Genomic DNA, 15,719 nt, shown 5'->3' with positions numbered 1-15,719 from the left:
TTTTTATGGTCGTGTGTTGTTTCCTTTTTTGATATGTTCTAATGGTGCGTTGATTGTCATTTTGAGCTCTAACCTATAGAGACAACACAGAAACCCGACTTCACTTTGACATTGCTTGATATCTGATATTTACCTTCCAGCACGTGTTTCTCTGCGATTTGTTATTAGCAGTCGGAGGAGTCAAGTTTCCAACATTAGTGAAAGAGGATGGGATAGCTTGAAGCTGGTAGAATAAAGTGATTATTTGAGACAATGGACAAATGAACATTATCTGAACTGTATTGTCAGCTTGAACTCTTCCAATGTACTTATTGTTTGTTGGCATACAATAGAGGAATTTATTTGACAGCCGGACATAAAGGAGAATCAATTTTCAAGGAAATATTTATTTCTTGCAAAGGATTATCAATTGAGTAGATTTCCCTCTTATCATCGGGCACATTTAATTTTGAAGAATATTGCATTATTAGCAATTTGCCTTTACAAGTACATTTGTGATCATTTGTTGACTTGAGTTGTTTAAATAATGACAAAAATTCATCGATTATTGGAGTTATTGAGAACTCTAATCGTATCAACTGCTGACAACACAGTGCAAATCAGGAAAGACACTCTCTATGACATTCAGACATGCCTGCATAATGTACAAGAAAATATTGAGTTTTTGCAGCTTGAATCACAGCTACAGCAAGAAGAATTAAAACATAGGAGTCATTCTGAACCTGTTTTTGTTCAGAACATTGAGACCTCCACCCATCAACAGCAAGTCAATAATGTTACAGTTCATTCAAATAAAGCAGCAGTTGTATATGCAGATGTAGAAACTCAGTCTGCACTTCCCAAGCCTATCATCAGACCTTGGGAACAGCTTGTCCACAACAAGCATAGAACTGGTCTTGGATATGACAAGGACTTGTCCTTTCATATTCCAGACTACGCCAAGCCCATTCAGTTTCAGAGTGCTGGATTCATTCATGACAGTTCACCTGCTCCTCATGACAGTTCACCTCCAACTATTCGAGATTCTACCCCTCTTCCACAGCAACAACAACAATAACAGATCGTGAAATGCCAACACTGTGACCGAGTTGGCCATTTGAAAGATCACTGTTTTGATCTTCATCCATGTAAGCACTGTCATAAAACCAGTCATTCTTCAAACAGATGCTTCAAAAACAAACGTCCTGCAAGAACAAAGATTCATCTTGGATGGATCGCTTCTTGGCAATGGGCATCAACAACCAAGAAGATATTCCAAACACATGTCAGAACTTGTTCCAGAGTATTGAACAATCTTGCAGTTGAGTTTTCTCCATCATCTCACCTTGTATCTGACAGGGGGGGAAATGATGGTCATCTACAAGCTTCAAAGTCACATCAAGCGAGCCTGAGCCACAACCTGCCACACCAATTTCAGAGTTGTAGCCAGAAACAAAGATGCCCGTAAACATGCCTTCAGTTGGCAATCTGGGACACTTCCTCTAGTAGAAGACTTCAACTTCTTGCCAGTTTTGGAAGAATTCCAGGAACAAAATTGAGAACACTTCCTCTAGCAGAAGACTCCAGCTTCTTGCCAGTTTTGGAAGAGTTCCAGGAATTGCATTAAGCATTCCAAAGTTGTTGGTCATCCTTAAACCATCACAGGTTGAGACTTCCCTTTTCAGGTTGAAGTTCTCCCTTTTATGCGGGGTGAGACCTCCCTTTCATGGTTGAAGGTTTCCCTCTTCAAAACAATAGGAGCACTTCCTCTAGCAGAAGACTTCAGCTTCTTGCCAGTTTTGGAAGAGTTCCGGGAACTGCACTAAGCGTTCCAGTGTTGGTGGTCATCCTTAAACCACCGCCCTTTATACCAACATTTCATAGAGCACATTCAGCCTAGTGCTGCCATGCATTTTTGCACATTTTGTATTACAACTCTCTTCTTGGACTCATACATAACCCTTCAGATTAAGGGGGGAATGTTGGACACCTAATCCTAAATGGGTTAGTGTGGAAGCTAAATGGACAAAAGGAGTCCAAGAGAACTTGGGATGTGAAACCCAACGATCACAACAATGTACTATAAATGTATATCTCATGTTAATAAAAAATGTACTGCATGTTTTATCTTTCATATTTCTAGTTGCCCATGTGTGTTTAACATTTTGTAATCCATATCAAGTTTTGGAGAAGATTTTTTTTGGCTGAAATCACATTATAATACTTTTGTCGATGCGTTTCGAACCAACAAGTGTGGTTCATTGTCAGGACAAGTTGAAGAATCCGATCATGGCTGCATTTTTAAATAGGGAGAGCAGATCTTCCAATGACTATATCTCACTAGGAAACGACTGTATTGGACTTGGCAATTTGACTGAGAAATGACTAAATTTGACTGGGCAATTTGATTGAGAAACGACTAAATTTGACTGGTTAACTTGAATGGATCAAGAGAAAGGAATGGGAAAAGTTATTTTTGTTATAATTATTACTAAAATTTTTGTTATATTTATTACCAACATTTGAATAAAGGTAAAATATGTATTTAATAATCAAGAGAATGAAACAATTAGTTATTACTACGCCTTTTCTCTAATTATAATTATATAAATAAATGGTTAGTTAATTATTATAAAAGTAGTCTCGTTAGACAGTCTATAACTATTTTGGCAGCTGTTTGACATGATAAATTTAAAACGGTCGTGCCAACCATTTCTTCTTCAAGTAGACAACTAGTACTAAGGTGTAAGTGATAGGAGAACTCGCAGACTAGTTATTTCTTCTTCAAGTAGACAACTAGTACTAAGGTGTAAGTGACAGGAGAACTCGCAGACTAGTTATCCATCCATTTAGTTACGTTGTCATACCTTCCCTTTGTACTAGAAGTAGACAACAAGTATTAAGGTGTCATGGGCGAGATAACTCGAAGACCAGGTAACGATGCATGTGACCGTGTATCCACGCAGCCTGGGTTGGAATTTGGATTCCTCTTTACCCGTCAAACAATTTCTTTTTGACTTTCTAGATCTTCATACTACCCGTCAAAAAATGTTATGTTTAAAATTTTACCCTTCACGAGTGATGCTTTGATAATAAATTAACCATTCACTAATAAAGTTTTGACTAAAATATTACCCTAAATTTCACATATTTATCATAACAAAAAATACAAAATGACCATAACACACAAATGAGAATCTCATTATTTCTATAACCAAATTGAAAATCAAATTAATTGTTAAAAAAATAAAATAAAAGTACTTCATTGTAAGTCTTGTACACAAAATTATATAGTTCTTCATAAGTGAATTTTTGCTATTTTGGACATTTTTAGACAACGATTTATTTTTATTTATACATCACCATATTATTTTTATTTTTGTACATATTCATATTATTATTTGTACGCAGTTGTTATTATTAATTCCAATTAGACTCAATTAAGTATCATTCTTTACCTAAGTTGTCAAATCTCAACCCTCATGAGAGCTACTATGAGGACTCCGCCAAGCTAAAGAAAGAAACATCTTTTGAAAATAAAGTTTTATCCTATTACACAACCCTTTTGAAAATAAGTTCTATCCCATTATACCGTTTTCCAAACCGCTCAACCCTAAAACCCTGGTCTAAGGAAAAATTGATTAAATTACATTTTCGATTTCCACCCAAAAAAGTTGGTACAAGACAAAGTTGATTAAATTACATTTTCTATTTCCATCCTAGGTTACAAGTTTATAGATTCTCTAATAATTTATGTCCCTCTTTCCCATATATGTAATAGTAAATCTATAGTCAATAAACACTATATCCTCTTCCTCATCTTTTAACCTTACCCTTTACCTTTGGCATGGCTATCATGTCACCCTCATGTAATTTCAGTCATCTCATGGTGCACATATACTAATTTTCATGTGAAATTATATGGTTTGCCTCTACTCCACTCCTAATGTCTCATCCTCAAACTAACTCCCTTTTTTTTCTTGTTTTGTGTGCTAATTTCTTATCATTTTAAACTAACTCCCTTTCTTTCTTTGTTTTATGTGTTAATTTCTTGTCATTTTAGAGCACAGATTGATATACTTCCTCTAAAATGCAGCTTATGTAAATTTATGTCATTTTACATCGTAAATTTTTAACATATTTGGGATGTTGGATTTTTATGTAAAATTATATCTCATAAAATGCCATAATATACACTTTATACTCTATTCCTCAAACACATTTTCACTCATTTTCCTTCTCTTACATTTGAATAACACTTTCAACTCCTTGTTTTCATTTAGTTATTTCTTAGTCATAATTACAACTCATGTCAAATTGAAACTAAATTTAATTGAGAATTTCTTGACAGAGCAATATTAATTAAAACTAAAATTATTTTTATTTTTTTCCAAAATTTATTATGAAATGTTCGGTGAATTTTAAATTGAACAATTAACATAAAAATAAAAACCAAAGGCTAATGAAATTTATCACCTCAATTGGAATTTAATCACAACATTATAATAAGTCAGGTGAAGTTAATCATCTCATGGTTGTTACTTCAGGACAACCTTATAATAAACCATACTTCATTTCAACACGATTAAAAAGATGTTTCTTCATTTTGTAGTTGGCACTTCAAGGCACGTTATTATAAACCATACTTGCTTTTCATGTAAACACAATTAAAAAAATGTTAAAAAGATGTTTCTTAACTTTGTAGTTGGCACTTCAAGACATGTTATAATAAACCATACTTTCTTTTTATGTAAACACAATTAAAAAATTTAATGGTTAAAAATATAATTTAAGAAAAAGAATGTAAAAAATAAAAATAAATAAATAGATTTCGTTGTAGTATTAAAAGATGAAATCACTGGTCAATCCGCAATGAATAAACACCATCTTATAATTAAATGTAATTTATAAAGTTTATTTTTTATTTTTATTACATTTAATAAGGTTTATTTTTTATTTTTAATAATAAAAATAGATAATAATTTGCAAAGAGTTTATAATAAAAAATACACATCATCAAAAATAAAAATACACAAGATATTTCCAGAAAGAAACACAAAAATCTATATAAAAGTATAATTTACCCTTTATAAAATTCCTAACCTAAACACAACCCATTTCAACCCATTTTGCTAGTTTCCTCTTTTTGATTTATTTAATTGGCTAGTTTACATATATTTTTCATTGCAACAGTTTTCGATATTTTTATTGGTTAATTTTTCAGTTAAATAACCCATAAATAATGGTAGTTGAGATTTGGTAATAAATGCACATCTAATAACCCAAATAACCCAAAGAATAGTTAGACCGTGTCCAAATCCAATATCTCAAATGCTATGATGGCGTCACTCGCATGTTTAATTAACTCATTAGCTACAACACAACACAGTTACTGAGTTGGATCGCTACCGACTACTAAATGGTGGAATTGAATGTAAATTTGTTGATCTCATTAATTACAACGAAGAGTTGGACACTGCCAGAGCATGAGAGGACAGCTGTGGAAAAATATGGTAAATAGGTGATTAGGTATAAGGACGTTTTTAAAAAAATTAAATCTAACGAGGTGGAGGAGTTGCCTGGAAAGTTATGGAAATTCCAGTGATATTTCGAGAAAATTTGGCAAATTTTTTTGTAAATCCAAGTTATAGTTTGATTGTGAAAATAATTTCGGCAAAATCACATAAAGAATTATTTGTCGACGCGTTTCAAACCCACTAGTATAATTCATCATAAGACAAGTTATAATTGTTAAATTTCAAAATTTTAAGTATCTTTGACGTTTTTATGATCATATTGAAACCATTACTAAATAAATTAAAATCCGGTCATCGATAAATAAATTAAAGTCCCATCGATTTGGCCCAGTGAAATTGTGAAGTCATATTGAAACAAATAAATTAAAAGCCCTAGTTGTTTATATTGAACTTGGTTAAAAAGAATATTTAGGTATAATAAACATGTATGGTTATTATACATGTTTATTAATTAAAATACTTGTTAAACAAGAAAATAATTATATTCATGTATAATAAATAAAAATAAAAATAATTTTAATTTATCAAAAATTACAAAAATATTATAACATTGAAATCATCATAATATTTTAATTCAATTACCCTAGAAACCTTGTAACAAATTAATATTATCATAATTACCATAAGTTACAAATAATTAAAATAAAATCATCATTTATATCTAAACAAAAATCTTATTACAAAAACTATTCACTTAAAAGAAAATTAATATATAACTATAATAATTATCCATAAATAATAAATAATAAATAAAATTAAAAAAGAACCTTAATAGAATATATATTAGAAAGGTTATAAATAATCCAGCATGAAACTTCTCAATTTTGACAGTTCATCCTCAAACCCTATTTATGAATACATTTTTCTCTCTCCTTTGTGATGATGAGTCTTGGTCTAGACTCGAAACGTCGACAAGAAAAATGAAAACTGTGGATTATCCGAGTTCAGATTCTAAAAAACCGAACCACAGAAATCTGCAATCCATTATATTGAACTTCATCTAAAATGCATCTGTTTTTTTATGGCTTCAGTGAAAATTACTCGTCCATTTGGCCAGTGAAACTTTTAGTTTTCAGGTTGAAACCTTAAATATGTGACACGGAAAAACCCCAAATCGGTATCCTTAAGGTAATTGATAATTAAGTGGAACCATTATAAAAGACAGACTTTCCCATCTCTAGATTTAGTGAACAGGTTTCCTCGCCCCTCTTCGTTGGATCTGTGTGATATACAAGCAGCAGATGTCGAATCTGCCCGTGCCTTCAACAGGGAAACGTTTTCCCTCAAAGCTCCAACTGTAACAGAGTAGATCCGAATTAACATGATATGATGCATTGGACCCTTCAGAGTTTACAGTAGATCCGATGATGAACACACCGAACCTTTGCAGGCCTGAACCCGCCCAATGTCTACAATAAGGTTGGACTTATGGTGCCTGGTCGAGGTGCTCTACCACGACCTTCAGAAACTTTTGCTCATCGTGCTCGGTGGTCTGAGAAGAAAGCTTCCAGCACCAAAACAAAGCAGCAACAGGTCGTGCTCGGTGGTCTGAGAAGAAAGCGTCCAGCACCAAAACAAAGCAGCAGCAGGTCGGCCAGCAGCCATGGAAGAAACACACGGGGACGCTGACCTCGTAGGCATTTGCAGTCATGTAGTGCTTTGCGCTGTGCGCCCCTCTAAATTTCAAATTTGAAATTGAGCGACTGCCCCGCGTCTGGAAGATATCAGTCAAGATCCCGCCTCGTTTGAATGCAGATAAATTCAAATTTCAAATTGATGGATGGACTGCTCCGCGCACACACAATTCCTCTGACATTGGTGGCGGCCCCTGCGGTTCGAGGTCAGAACTGGGGAACTATCCACCGCATGCTCCTGTCAAATCCTGCTATGGGTCATGGATGGTGAACCAGCCTCCACAGGCCCATTAAATGCCCTATGGCAGGCTGGTTAGCTCTTGCCCTGGTCGATAAACCTTAAAAGTAAACTTGCATTTCATAACCCATCTTCCCTCGATTTAAATGTCAAGTTTTAAACCCTATATTCAATCATTTCAGGATTCCGATGATGGAAAACAAAACCATCCATGCTAACATCCGGAGAGGCCAGGGTCGTACCATGGAATCAGGGCTCTTGCTATCCTTTCTCATGTTGCTGTCTGGGGCCATTTTCTCCCTCTTTCAGTATTTCTATAATTAGTACTGTACATCTAGCCCTTGCGGACACGTCGTTAGGTCGAGTTGCTTGCTGTTTCCTGCAACAAAACAACAATAGTAGCAGAAGCTCGAAGTTGAGCGCTTTCAGTTTTAAATCCCATAAACCTTAAACCCCAGCCTTCGCACTTTATACAATTATAAGTTATGGCTTATGAGCATGAAGTCCAAGTTCAAATTGGTTTTCCATCTTTCAATATCACAGAAGGAAATTGGGAGGAAGGCACGACACTGTTCTGCTGTTGCAGCCCATTCAATGCCGCACTACCAACAAATTGAAGAAAATACTAACGATGACAATGAAGACGATGAAGCGAAGGGTCTAGGCTTGATTATTCTGGAGGCATTTTGGCATATAAATCCCCTTCTCAGTCCTCAAACAGTTTCCAGGTTAACCCCTCACCATGTACTGTCTCTTTTGCAGAAGTCAAACACAGACCCACTAGCAGCTCTTCGTTTTTTCAATCACATAAAACATCAAGGATTCTGTCATACTCTCCTAACATATGTAACACTCATTCGCATTTTAGCTCAGTCAGGGATGGACAGGAAGGCCTCTTATATGGTCAGGGAACTAGTCGGCTCCCAAAAGGTTTTGAATTTTAGACCCAAGGAAGCTTTTGAAGCATTAATGGACAAAGAGAGTAATACCTATTTATTGGAAGTGCTCCTTAAGGCTTATGCAAAGTGTGGCATGCTGAGAGATGCCCTTCAAATATTTTGTATGATGAAGGAACATAAGCTTGTGCCTTCTGTTCTGTGCTGTAACTTCTTTCTCAAATGTTTAATTGACAATAATGAAATGAAGATGGCGTCCAGTGTTAATACTGAAATGAGGCGGATGGGTGTTTCTCCTAATGTATATACATATACCATATTAATTAACGCCTGCTGTAAACAAGGCGGATTGCAGAAGGCAAATGACTATATACGAGAAATGGAAGGGTGTGGAATCGTTCCAGATGTTGTTACCTATACTGTACTTATCCATGGATATTGTATGGCAGGCAATACAGAAGCAGGCCTTAAGCTTCTCAAGGATATGGAACAGAAAGGCCTCTCCTTCAATGCTTATGGTTACAATGCGCTTATCCATGGATTTTGCTGTGAAGGTGACTTAACTGAGGCTAGAAGGATTTTTGAGGACATGTGTAGGAAAGGTTTAGTCCACGATGTTTGTAGTTATAGCAGTCTTATTGATGGGTACTGCAAGAATGGTGATCTTACAAATGCGTTTATTCTGCTCAATGAAATGTTATCGAGGAATATAAAGCCGACCAATTTTACCTGTAGCTCACTGCTTGATGGTTTGTGTAAAGCTGGGAAAGTGGATGATGCTCGCAAGCTTTTCAAGGAGTTGAAAGATTCGGCGCTTAAGTTTGACCGGGTTATGTACAATATTATGATTGATTCTCATTGTAAAGAAGGCAACATGCAGGGAGCCTTAAATTTGTTAAATGAGATGGTGGAAACAAATGTCTTTCCAGACATGGTCAATTATACGAGCTTAATTGTTGGGTATTGTAAAAAAGGCAACTTGCAACAGGCGTTTCAGCTTTATGCCAATGTGGTTGGCGGATGCATTGTTCCCGATATTGTTACTTACAATGCACTTATTAGTGGACTTTGTAATGAAGGCCATATGCAGGAAGCTTTTCAACTTTTAGATGAAATGATGGAACAAGGTATTGTTCCTAATGCATTTACTTGCAAGGCAATAATTTATGGACTTTGTAAAATTCGGGAAGTGCAGGAGGCTGAAAGATTCCTCAAAGCAATGTTAAAGAGAGGCCTTATTCCTGGGATCGATGTTTTCAATACTTTGATTGCAAGACAATGCAAAGAGGGAAATATTAGAGAGGCTTTCGAGATGTATTCTAGAATGTCAAGACAGGGGCTTGTCCCCGATACTGTAGCATTCACTAGTTTGATGGACGGGCTTTGCAAGATAGGTAATATTCATGAAGCTTTAAAACTCTTTGATGCCATGGTGGAAAAGGGGATTATGCCTGATGTGGTTACTTATAGCACTCTTATTGCTGCATTTCACAGAACAGGAAATAATAAGAACGCTTTAGCTCTTTATGTCAATATGGTGGAGAGAGGTCTTTTGCCTGATGTCATAACTTATACCATCTTAATGAACTTTTACTGCAAGACGAGTCATTTACAGTATGCCCTTGGTTTACTACGTGAAATGGGTGAAAGAGGAATATTGCTGGATGTCGTCTCTTATACTACTCTAATTGATGGATATTGCAAAGCAAGCTGTTTGCATGATGCTCTCAAACTGTTCAATGAAATGGTAGAAAAAGGAATCACGCCTGATGTTGTCACTTATACAGTTTTAATTTCTGCACATTGCAATATTGGCAACATGAAAACAGCTGTAATGTTACATCATGAAATGGTCGAGAAAGGGATAGCACTTGATTCTGTTATTTACTCAACATTATTAAATCATGGATTCTTCAAGACATGCAAGTTGTATGAAGTGAGTAAGCTGTGCCGGGAAATGGAAAACTGGAGTTTGGTATAACATATCAAAGCTGGAGCATGATAGGCTCTGTCCTTGGAATGGTAAACATTTCTTTTTCCGTATATATTGTTAGGTGAATTTTTGCTTCCATATAATCTATTTGTTTAATGTGGAAATAAAAGTAAAAGAAATGAGAGTGCCTGTTTGACCTGAGTCAATAGATCTGCCAGAATTCAGGCTATAAGTCAGATTTTAGGTTATGTTTAATGTAAGTTGAATAATATTGTAAGTTGTCAAACTTGAAATTGCTCAGTTAACCCTTCGACTTTGATCCATGGATCCCTAACCCTAAGAGGCAGTATAAAGTAGAATTAAACCTGAGGCTTGTAGTCTTCACATAACCCTCATGCCCATCTAAAGCAATGGATGCGGAGAAATGAACATAAACAAGAAAAGGATTGCAGATGCACAAAGATGATATACACCCGAAGGAGAGCAGAACTTGAACATATTGCGAGGATAATTTGACAGAGACAAACAAGAATGAAATAAATGACACAGATTCATCTTTTAGAGAAACCAAAAACACCGAAAAAAGCAAATGATGATTTTCTAAAACTTCCCAACCCTCGGTGACTGCTGTCCTTATGATCCCAATTAAATAGATAACTTGATGAATTTAATTTAACATAGCAATTAATTTCAGATGGTAGCATCAATCACACAATAGCTGAAAACATAAATTGTAAAAGCATAAAACAGTTTCACACATACACTGGTAATTTCTCCTTCAAAATCAGCTTTTCATTCCTTAATCAAAGCTTAGAAGGAAACCTCCAGAAGCTGTTAAAACAGTGGTTGCGTGGTTATCAAACTGAGCTATATGACATACAGAGAAAGTATGGCCTGCACATAAAAGACAGACAACAGTTGTATGGATTTGCTATATGGCTGTCTTTTCAATCTTCTGAAACCTGCAGGTCAATCCTCTTCTTGCATTGTGATGCTCTCTCTTCTTCTGACACTTAACCTGCTCAATTGATCAACTGTAAACAACACCTCTCTATCTTGTTTTATCTATGCTTTTTTGAAACTTTAATCTACCACAACCCTAACCTGCCAAACCCTAATCTGATTTTGAGATGTACGGTTGAGATTAAATCTAGTCTAAGTCATTAATGCATTAAATGCACTTTGTTAGACTCAATTGAAAAACATAAGATATTTCATTTTATCCTAAGTGAATTAAAAAATAGAATTAGTTATAACTTTTCAGAAGTGGTCACTAATAAAAGGTCTTGAACCACTTTCTACATATTCATGTTAAAACCTGTGCAAAAAGTTTCTCCTGCTCAAGCTACATTTCCTATCACCCCCTTAACGAGGAAGGAAATTTTGTACCAATCCAAGCCTGCCTCTGAATGCTTCAAACTTCCCTTTCAGGAAGGGCTTGGTTATAAAATCAATGACTTATCTATGGTAATATACCGGGGCTTCACTGCTTCCTTCTAAATCCTGTCTTGTATGAAGTGATAACTCATCTCCATGTTCTTGGACTTGTCATGAAATATTGTATTCTTAGAGTTTGATGCAACTCTGATTATCGTAGTAAATGACTGTGGGGATCAAACTCTTGATTAGACAATCTTGCAAGTAACCTGCGAAGCTAGATGGCTTCACAACTAGTAGTATTGGCTAGTAGTATTTTGCCTTTGCTAAGTTAAGTGCTAGAGAAGTTTGCTTCCTATTGAACTAGGATATCATTTTTGAACCCAAGTTAAAGTAGTACCATGAGGTGCTCTTCCTATCTGTTGCACTATCCGCTCAATCTAAGTCTATATACCCTTGTAACTTCACTTTACCATCTCCAGGATATCTTAGACCATACTCCACTGTGCCCCTCAATTACTTGAGTGCATGTTTTGCTATTACCCAATGTCCTTGTTCCTTGACTCCACCATGAATTGATTTAAGTTGTTTACTAGCAAAACATATATCTGGATTCTGGTCTAGTGTCGGTTTCTTGTACGACATGTCATCTACCAACTTTGAATATGAAGACGTCACCTTCAAATTAGTAGTCATGGGTGTGGCCATAGGTTTGTAGTCCTCAATCCGAAACCTCTTTCAGATCTCAACTGCATACTTATCCTGCCCAAGGAAAATCTCCCTCGGTTTTTGCCAAACTTCCAATCCTAAGAAGTAATGCATCATGCAAGTGTCCATCTCAAACTTAGCTGCCATATCTAGTTTGCACCCTGCAATGAGCTTCTCTAAACCTATAAGAAATAAGTCATCTACATACAATACCAAAAGAAGCAGATCAATCCTAACAAGATATAATATAAATTAGGATCTTCTTCACTTTTAGTGTAAGCTCATATTCTTCAAATATCCATCTATCTTCCACTGCTATGCTCTTGGTGCCTGCTTGAGTCGATACAAAGCCTTCTTAAGCCTGCAAACATGGGACTCCTTCCCATTTACCCAAAGTCTTGAGGCTGCTCTATGTACACTTCTTTCTCAATGATCCCATTAACAAAGCTGTATTTATATCCATTTGATGTATCCTCCATTTCATAAACGAAACTAAGGACATAATTGCTAGATGGAAGTGTACAAAGCAAATGTCTCGTCATAGACCACTCCCTCATATCGGGAGAACCCTTTTGCCACAAACCTCACATTGAAATTGTCATTGGTGCCATTTGCCGCATGTTTAATCTTGTAGAGCCACTTGGAACTCACAATTGATTTCTCCTTTGGTCTTGGCACTATGTCCCACACATCATTCTTGATGATGGAGATGTAGTCCTCGACCATGGCATCTTGTCAAACTTGTTGGTTTACTACCTCTTGAAAGCTGGAAGGCTTTGAATGTATGTTTCTGCTCATTAATGTCAAGTAGTTTGGAAACTTTGTAAGAGGGCTGCTCTCTCTAAATGTGCTCCTAAGAGTCTCATCATACTCTTGAGCATCCTCCATGTCTGAGCAAACCATTGAGGTGTCTTCATAGAATTAGAATGGACCATTGTATCCTCTTCACCTGAAGGTTGCTATACGGCTTTGGAAGTCATCTGTGACCCTCTCTTAACCTTTAAAGATTCTTGCCCCTCATCCTCTATCATTGGAATAGGCTTACAAGACTTCATGGGTGCAAAATCTTCCTAAAACTTTACATCCTTGCTTACTACTATCTTCCATTGCTTTGGAATATAGACCTTGTAGGCCTTAGAAGTTTGATTGTAAACCAAAAAATAAGCCCTCTCTTCTAGAGAGCTCCAACTTGGTCATCCTCTCTATTGGTACACTGATATAAACTACACAACCAAAGATGGAGAAATAACTCACCTCTAACTTCACACCATGAATTCCTCATTTGATGCCTTGTTCTTCAAGATCTTGTGAGGCCATTAGTTGTGGATTTAGATTGCTATGTTACATGCCTTCGTCCAAAGAAACATTGGCAAGTCTTGGTAATGAATCATCGCCACAATAGCCCTTATGATGGATTGATTTTTTTGCTTTGCAACCCCACTCTATTGTGGGTTGCATAGAGTAGTTAGATCCCTCTTGATTTTTGCCTCCTTGCAAAAGCCCTTAAACTCCTAGGAGCTATATTCACCCCCATTGTTTGATTTTAAGACTTTGATCTTCTTCCTTGTTTGGTTCTCAACTTATGTTTTGGACTTTTGAAACTTGCTAAAAACCTCATCCTTGGTCTTCAAGAAGTAGATCCATGCCTTGTGAGAGAAGTCATCAATGAAGGAAACATAACAAACACTTTCTAAAATTGATGCTATTGCCATTGGCCCACAAATAGTTTAATGCAATACATTTAGAATCTCCTTAGAACTTGAGAAAACAACCTCGACATACTTTCCAAGTGTGCACCCTTTGCATGTTCCCTATTGCTCATTGTTGTACCGTGGAAGACCTATGAATATCTCCCTCAGATTAGGCAATGCATTGTGATGCAAGTGCCCCATCCTCTTGTGCCACAACTCTTGCGAGCTACAATTGTTATGAACTAGGGCTCAAATTAGTTCACTATGCAACCTCTAAAAACTACCTTCTCTAATGCCTATTACCTAAGTTGTATCTAGGCTAGATTCCTTTTGTTTGATGAGGGCTTGTTGGTTCTTGAACTCCACGACATCGCCCTTATCCTCCATAACCAAACCTCATAGCAAATTCTTCTTGAGACCTAAAACAAACAAAGCATCATCAAAATCTAAAGAGTTACTTGATTGGAGTTTAAAAGGAATGGTACTTGTTACCCACCAACCCGTTGTCACCCCCAGGGGATATTTTTCCTAATTTTGATCCACCTTGCCAAATACTTGTTAGAAAATCAGAAAGGTAGAAATATTTTCTTATTCTTTATAATTACTTGTGATGTTCTCGATTTGTTATTACAATTCTTTATATCTTCTTTCTTTCAGTTCATCAAGCAATTACCAAAGCGAAAGCACATAAAACAATGGACACTAGATGTAGGCACTATGATAGGGCAAAACCCCTTGAGGGGAAAACCCAGTCAAAATTCTCTTCCTTTCAATAGTATTCTTTGAGACTCTCCACCCTAGACAAAAACCTTCCCTCCACACCAAGTCAGCCTCCCAAACCTTCAACCTCTCTTCCAACAACTTCGACTATGTAGCAACTTCCAGCATCAACAAAACTTGGAAGACTTCGATCTCCCAATCTAGGGCACAAAATAGAGAGAGAGGCACCAAAATTTCGTTTTTCTTCTTCTCCTTAGACTCCACCCAACTCACACTTCCTTTGGCTTCCCGGCTTCATACTTCGCACTTCCTTCGGCTTCAAGAGATATGGAACTTCTTGTGAGAGAGTGTGCTCCAAATGAATTCGACTTGCTTGTATTTATAGGCTCCATGTGAGGTCGAATTAGTGTCCTTAGGCCGACTTGATCTCTTCTAGGCCAACTTGATGTGGAGGATACATAAATTACATTTGACTTAATACATAACCTTTTTACATGATTCAAAAACCCAAGAAGGGTCTCTTTAAAAGTACAATGACTCTATTGACTCAGAATAAATCCTAGAAGTCCTGAATGGGGACTTTGACCTAAAACATGGTGACCCAAGCATGAAATTGTTAATTTTATGTATGTTCTATGCTAGAGCACTTTATTTCAATTTTTCACAGTTAGCTCAATATCTTTTTCAGATTAGCAATCACATCAACATTAAAGTAAACTGCAGATAGAACATAAATATAAATCGCAGAAGACAAGCCAAGACAAGAGGACACAAGATGTGGCGCTAGCCAGGGACAAACCCCAATGTGGGGAAACCCTTGATCAATTCTTCTTATATGTCTTCAATAGTTCAACAGAGAGAGAGAGAGATAGTACATTTACAACAGAAGTCAACACTTAGACTTTCTAGATAAGAGAATAGATCATCTCTACATGAGATCAGTTGAAGACATGCTGCTTCAACTGATTCTCCAAGGTGACTCCTTCACCTATCATTGTGCTGCATC

General features: G+C 36.3%; 1 protein-coding gene across 5 annotated transcripts in view; it reads left to right on the top strand.

The window, feature by feature from the left end:
* Positions 1-6,553: 6,553 nt before the first annotated feature.
* LOC149234979 (uncharacterized) overlaps positions 6,554-15,719 on the top strand; it is a 178,721-nt gene continuing 169,555 nt past the window's right edge. For 4 of the 5 annotated variants that reach the window (XM_089372033.1, XM_089372031.1, XM_089372032.1 and 1 more), the window contains exon 1: positions 6,559-10,306. In XM_089372033.1, coding sequence (XP_089228159.1) covers positions 7,881-10,265 — 2,385 coding nt within the window. In that variant the 5' untranslated portion in view covers positions 6,559-7,880 and the 3' untranslated portion in view covers positions 10,266-10,306. Of the gene's footprint in view, positions 10,307-15,719 lie in introns of those variants that run through there. The other variant, XM_089372034.1, reaches the window with a different exon arrangement.

Source organism: Pinus tabuliformis, chromosome 8, assembly GCF_031772625.1.
Source record: "Pinus tabuliformis cultivar Carrire ecotype Pingquan chromosome 8, CPIR1, whole genome shotgun sequence".
Classification (NCBI taxonomy): domain Eukaryota; kingdom Viridiplantae; phylum Streptophyta; class Pinopsida; order Pinales; family Pinaceae; genus Pinus; species Pinus tabuliformis.
Note: the sequence above shows the minus strand (reverse complement) of the source record. Positions and strands in the feature narration are given on the sequence as shown.